Source organism: Pocillopora damicornis, chromosome 1 (genome assembly GCF_964200805.1).
Source record: "Pocillopora damicornis chromosome 1, jaPocDami1.2, whole genome shotgun sequence".
Taxonomy (NCBI): Eukaryota; Metazoa; Cnidaria; class Anthozoa; order Scleractinia; family Pocilloporidae; genus Pocillopora; species Pocillopora damicornis.
The window spans coordinates 20,810,137-20,817,063 of NC_142670.1; the positions used below are offsets into that span (position 1 = coordinate 20,810,137).

Genomic DNA, 6,927 nt, shown 5'->3' on the forward strand with positions numbered 1-6,927 from the left:
CAAATTTTTCGGTCGAGAGGAATTCTCATATGTAGTAGGCATGAATTTTCCTGTGGGCGTACCCTTGTACATGGTTTGATGCTACTCTGATTTACAGTTTTAATGAATGTAACCGAAGAAGTTACAATTCATAGATTCGTAGACCCACCGTTTCGTGCCTTCATCAGGGGTGATCTAAACGCCGCAACAAGAGGTCCTATTATATGATCACTAATTAGCTTGTGAAGAATTAGTATCTTTCGACGTTGTTTCGCTCTTCATTAAAATCCCAGTTGATTCGCCGTTAAGGTTGTGGAGGAGAGACTCACAGAAGATGCTTCCCCAGGACAAAGAACTTCTTTGCCTGTGGAGGATATTATTCATCTGCTGTCCTTTTGCCTCAAAACCACGCAATTTACCATCTTCACTCGATTCGAAGGCTGAGGAGAGGAAATATGTTTCTAATGTCCTAAAGGAAAATGGCTATACAAAAACCTTTCCCCGTAACTGCCAAAAACCAGCCACAACTAGTAGCACTCCTGATGAAAGGGAACCAGAGACTGGTTTTGTTGTTATTCCTTACATTCAGGGTGTTACGGAACCCATTAAGAGAATTTTCAATAGCTACAACGTTAAAGTTGCTAAAAACCTTTTCAGACTTTGGGGCATATTTTCGCCAAACCTAAGGATCCTGTCACGAAAGAACAACGAACCGACACTACTTATTCTATTCCTTGCAATGACTGTGACAACGAATACATCGGACAAACGTCATTTAGGGACACATTTGAAAGAGCATCAAAAAGCGGTTTTCTTTTGCAAAAAGGAAAATTCAGCTTTATCGGTGGGATAATTCTAAAATTATCACTACTAATCGGCGTTACCACCTTTGTGGTAACGCCGATTAGTGGTAAGCGCCTTTGTTTGGAAGCTTGTCATATTAACTCCGCCCACGCTCCTTTAAATCGTGACGATGGCGGCTTACTTCCTGACGCCTAGTTACACCCTGTCAAAGGCAGCTAATTAGCAATCATATAAAAGGACCTCTTGTTGCAGCGTTTAGATCACCCCTGATGAAGGCACTAGACAGGAGTGTCGAAACGGTGGGTCTATGAATAGTAACTTATTCGGTTATATTCATTAAATCTGTAAACCAGAGTAGCATCAAACCATGTCTGATTGTCCACCTGGTTGCCGTGTGAACTTTAATATATTTTGAATTCCTTGTACTCTGTGGAAGTACATTTCTAAACAAAACAAATGATGTCTCACGAGTTCATCCCGGTTCGTTCCTTCCTATGAATAGTCAAGGACACCATTCATACACCTTCCTCCCTTTTTCTAGGGGACCAAGGAGTTGCAATGTTATGTTACTAAACTCCCTTTCGATAATTTCATGATGGATTGATTGCGTGGGACTAACAGACAAGTGAGTAACCAAACGAATGTATAGAGATACGAGGTATAAATTTATAATATGATAATATAAATTTGGCCAATGTAAATAGTTTCCAAGGCTGACGTTTAAAGCGTTAGCCCTTTGTCACATTTCGCAAAATATATGAATTAGTAAATAATTCATAGTAAGAAAGTGTTGTTATCCTCTCTCATGAAATTGTCTCAGAGTGGTATTCTAATTAGCGCATTTTTTATTTTTTTATCACAATACTTATAAAATAATTTAGCAACTTTCTTGTTAATCAAATTCTTAATACACACAACGTTTTTCAGAATTTCATACGCGAAATTTATGAATCCAAACGAATTAATAAATCAGGAACACTAGCGATTGATAATCATGAAATATGAAGACAATAATGATTGAACGGAAACGATTGGTGGGTGGGATAACATACAACTGAGACCATTTGTTTTATGGATCTATCAACATAATTCAAAATTTCAAACTGCAGTCATGAATCTTCCGTCTATGGTGAGACGCTTAAGCGACATGTCTTTAAAGTAAAGAAAACTTCGGTCAAATTCGCTCCAGTATCTTCAGGCTTACAACGGCGACATCAGATGCCAAAGCTTTAAAGGTGCAAAAAGATTCGAGTCCGTCGAAGGTTATATTGTGGATGGTGGGATGTCTTGCTTTTAGAAGATGTCCAAAGTTGTGACCGGCTTTTGTAACTCCCAATAAAGTTTAAATAAAATTCTGCGTCAGCTCTATCGGACAAGTACGTGGTTGCTTTGAAAATAAAACACCACTAACGCAACAGCTGCACTGGCATGGCGAGGACTAATGGGTATCTTAATATTCCTCTGAATCAGAACCAATTTATGGGTCAGTGAGCGCTTGGTTTTGGCGTCTTTTCTATCATGTAGGTTGAATACCAATTGTAAGGTGAGCATAAGTTCCTCGTGTGACACAGCTCCCAGCATTCGTTATATGCCATATTTTGCCTTGACTCGTCAACCTGTTCGTTATGAATATCGACCCCACAAGGTCCACGAATACTTTTTCCCAACAACATCAAGGCACTTTTAATTAGGATTTTGGCGAAAGTAAATAAAAATATTTAACAAACGGATAATATTTGATGCAACACCTAAACATTCAGAACTTTAGAAATGTATGGTAGATATATTAGGTAGAAAGGAGAGAGGAACATAGAGATCCTAGGGCCGAAAGAGCTAACAACAACTTCGCAGATAAGTTTAATGGTACGGTTTATTGCAATTTCTTGATTTGAGAAATGATTGGTGCAAGAAGGAAGGTTTGAAAGGAAGTGAAAATCGGAGATAACAAATTGCTAACACTAATTTTGAGAGCTCACTGACCGCATGCAATCTTTGTTTCTGTGTTTACACCGTGTAACTGAATTAATTCATAATGGAAGTTTGCTATTCATCACTTGAATCAACATAATTAAAATGTTTTTTAACTTTATGCAGGGTCATGGTAATGAAAAGGAAAGTTTTTTTCAAATACAATTAATTAAATTTTGCACCGAAGCGATATACATGAATAAGTCAGTACTTGATATGGCGACTGTACAATGTAACTCTTATGATATTGTCGAGCAAATGAAATCTTTTTAGAGAGCGTCTAATGGGTCTGAAATAATAATTTCAATCTGCTTTTTTCTGTATTTAAGAATTACCCATTCCGGTTATTAATTAATTTTGCTGGTGGGTAACATTTATAGCAAAAGTTTCGTTCCATTTTAAACCCGAAATGTATTAACTTGAATCAATAGATACCTAAATTTCGTGTTGTAACTTCAGCGGATGGGAATCAAAAACTATTCCAAATCATAATATTCAAACACAAAAATAATTGTATTGAAACCGGCGGCTGGAGGTTGGGAAACAATGACATTGACACCAGATGTTTATTGGGAGGAAATGTAAACACCTTTTACATTGACATTTGGGGAAGGATTAAGGCCTAAGCGCATATGAATTACAGCGCACCACGGTCATCAGAACAGAGAGCTTCTTGTTGTTACATTAGCGGAAGGGAATCGATATCTATTCTAAATCATAATATACAAAGGCAAAGGGAATTGTATTGAAACGGCTGGAGATTGGGACTTGTTATTGACACCAGATGTTGTGTGGAAATATAAACACCTTACAGTGACGCTTACGTACAGAATTACAGCGCAGCACGGTCATCAGAACCGAAACTAGAGAAAAAAAAACAGAAAAACCCGTAGACGATTCTTGTAACTTAGGAAATGTGCATCGCTAATGAAGGGCTCCTTTTTATTTGCCGCTTTCCCTTATTACTTCAGCTTTTGCTGCTCCAAAGTTTTTTTGGACTGATTGCGCAACAGTGCAACAGTGAAGAGTCGATCTTTGGTACGATGCTGCAACGACACATCTTTAAAATAATGAAGCCTTCCAGCTCACTCCATTGTCTTCAGGCCTGCAACGGCGACGTTAGGTGCCGAAGCTTCAACTACGACTTCTCCGACGACATTTGTGAACTGAATAACCACACCAAGGAAGACAAACCTGAAGATTTCATCCCTAACTTTACAAGACACTATTATGGGAAAGCCAGAAAGAGAGGTTTGTAGTTATTAAAATATGTGAATGTGTTGTTTCTCGTAATAGGATGATATATTTTTCTAAACTCTTCTGTCAAAGATAGGTGAGGAGGGGGGAGGGGAAGGGTGGAGGTCTTCGTTACGAAGACCAAACAAAAGTTAGGTTTATTCTTAATGGCTGTGCCTCATCCCTTTGAATATTTAGGAGGCTCAGTATGGTGTGTCGTCCTATTGTTTCAAGACAATGTTTACCTTTTTCAGAAACTATTCCGTCTCCAATTGTTTTGTCATGAATGTTTCATTATCTATAGCGCCACTAGGTTCCATTCCGGAGCTTGCGGCTGAATCTTGTAAAGAAATAAAGGCTAGCGAGGGACAACAAGTGGTCAGCGACCGGTACTGGATCTACTCCGCCATACATGGAAAAGCTGTTTTAGCTTACTGCGACATGGAAACGGAAGGTGGAGTGATTAACTGAAAAATCAAACCCTTCCAATCAATTTATTCATTCGTTTATTCTTAATTATGTTCGGTCTGTGCGCTTGTTCGTTTTTACTATTCAATGTCTCATTCACTCATTCGTGATAACTCTTTGTATCATATTTACTGCATTTATTATTCCTTTTTTACGTCTTCGTGGGCAGGAAGTGATAAATTTGAGCATTAAATCCGGTCAAATAATCAGTTAGAAAATTGGTCAACCAGCTATTAGAGTAATTCTGCATTAACTAGCTAATCAAGTAATAACAATTCATTTAATCAAGAAAATCTCTCAATCAGTCGTGCATTGATGACCCAATCAATGAATCGGTCAACTGCTCTTGAAAAATTGCAGGTTTGTTTCTTTTATAAAGAAATGCAAAAACTTTCGGTATAAAGTAAAAACAAATGGCATTCATACGTCCTGATCATCACTGTTACTATTGCATCATAGATATTGACGAATGCGAAAGTGGTCTCCATGGCTGCGTTGAAAACCTAGCAAAATGTGTAAATACGGTTGGATCGTACATCTGTGTTTGTAACCCTGGTTACCGAGGGGACGGGAAGGCCAGTTGCATCTTCGTACCAGACGGTGAGTAACGTTCACAAAAGTTTAATGGTCGTTCATGAAGAATTTTAGTTTTTGTTTAATGATTGTCGAAAGGAGTCATCCCTTTTAAATTAATATGAAAGGACTAGCCTTTGAAAACACTTTTGAAGATTCAGCTTTTCTCTTTTTGGGATAACTATTTAGAATGTTTAAGCTACTCAAACCTAACCAGTGAAACAAGGAAAACCACGTATCGTACACCACATGGAGAAGAATCTTGTGACTCTGACCTTGACCAAGGCTGGTTTCGTTTCCAAGGAGACGCTGGTACGAAGATGCCCACCACTTGTGTCGATTACAGCTGGTGTGGGACTGCTCTACCTGGTTGGCTGAGTGATAGCCATCCAACAGAAACGGAGGGTGTAGTCAGCAGAACGGTTTGCTTTACTGGCAGAAACATCTGTTGTGAACACACAGTTTCCATTAAAGTAAGAAACTGTGGATCTTATTACGTTTACTATCTGCTTAAGACAAAGTGTCCCCATCGTTACTGTAGCACCGACTGATACGTTTTCGGCCGCCCTAATGAGGTGTAAGGGATCATAATTCGTGTTTTGTTCGATTGTATAAACTGAATTTGGTGTGTTCCTGCCTTTGCGTGAAGTTAGGAATTCTTTTTTTTGTTTAAGTTTGTAATAAAATGAAGTCTGTCTGTTAGTAATAACAAGATGAACTTTTAATATGTAATTATCGATAATAAAAACCAAAGCCCTAAACATGTAGATATCATGCAAAAACCGAAACTGTTTCATCATGCATAGCTGCACGAGCAAATAAACTATCATCTCTTGGTTTGACGTCACTTCTACAAGTTAAAAACCTATTTCTGTGCGTATAATGACGTTCTCAAAACATATCTAGACACTATGATGACTTCTTACGACGTAAAGAAAATAGTGCACACAATAATTACCTTGTGAGGTGGAGGTTATTCTTCTTTATTAGCTTTTTCTAAATACCTAAGGACTATGCTTGGTTCAGCTTACTGTCATGAATCAAGCACGTGTCACAGCGATGAGGAAATAAAATTTCAATTCAAAATGGCAACAAGAACCTCGTGTTCCTAGAGCAAGGTTCCTTAGAATTATCTTTTTTTAATTCAAAATACTCTTGTTTCTCACCAAATTTCAAGGTGTAAAAAATTCAAACAATGCTATTTTGCATCAATTTGTTAACAATGTATGGTGGTTTTCTGTTATTAAGAACTGCGTCACTAGAACATAAGCAAAGTGGCAATAGGGAGTTCCCGAAGATAAACGATATATACGCGCTGGCTGTACGTGCACTTGCACGTATAGCGAAGCAGCAAGAGTGAGCTCTAAAGCACTTCGTGCCCGCTAATTCAGAATTCCTGCGTGTAAAAAGAAACAGCAACAACAGAACGTCTTCAGTTTCTAATACCGCACAAAAAAGTATAGATGTTTGGAAGATAATTTTATTTAGTTAGCATATCAAGGATATCAAAAGCACAAAAACGATTTCAAATTGTGTGGCAATTACAAGCCTCACATATAGGGCCATGTTTCAACATCCCCGCATAAAATAAAGAAATCAGTTAATATGAGTTTACGATTTGCCTCCAGGATTGTGTGCCTTTACTTTAACGAGAGATTTTTAATTTATCTAATTATGTATATATTCCTCTACTCACCTGATTGCTTTTGTCTCTAATACTCAGAGATGAGCTTGAAAGCAGAAGTGCGTAGAGCTGTATAGTTAAGTTTTGCTTGAAGAAAGGTAACAGACCTCAATCATTAATACATGGAGCTGCAGCATCCCTGCTTAATGCATTGTTGGATGAGCTAAGTGCCTTATATTCTGTAAGTACATTTTGCACAAACGTACAGGCAAACA

General features: G+C 38.0%; 1 protein-coding gene across 1 annotated transcript; it reads left to right on the top strand.

The window, feature by feature from the left end:
* Window positions 1-3,343: 3,343 nt before the first annotated feature.
* On the top strand, window positions 3,344-6,645 carry LOC149052703 (uncharacterized). Its single transcript, XM_089204378.1, has 4 exons — window positions 3,344-4,002; window positions 4,292-4,441; window positions 4,915-5,055; window positions 5,218-6,645. Exons 1-4 carry the CDS (start codon window positions 3,666-3,668, stop codon window positions 5,577-5,579), a joined length of 990 nt encoding a protein of 329 aa, XP_089060504.1. The 5' UTR covers window positions 3,344-3,665; the 3' UTR covers window positions 5,580-6,645.
* The last annotated feature ends 282 nt before the right edge of the window (window positions 6,646-6,927 follow it).

Excerpts from the sequence above, each read along its gene's own strand:
- LOC149052703 (XM_089204378.1), top strand. The coding sequence starts at position 3,666 with ATGTGCATCGCTAATGAAGGGCTCCTTTTTATTTGCCGCTTTCCCTTA. Across the intron at positions 4,003-4,291 it reads TGGGAAAGCCAGAAAGAGAG|CGCCACTAGGTTCCATTCCG; the intron begins GTTTGTAGTTAT and ends CATTATCTATAG. Across the intron at positions 4,442-4,914 it reads CTGCGACATGGAAACGGAAG|ATATTGACGAATGCGAAAGT; the intron begins GTGGAGTGATTA and ends ATTGCATCATAG.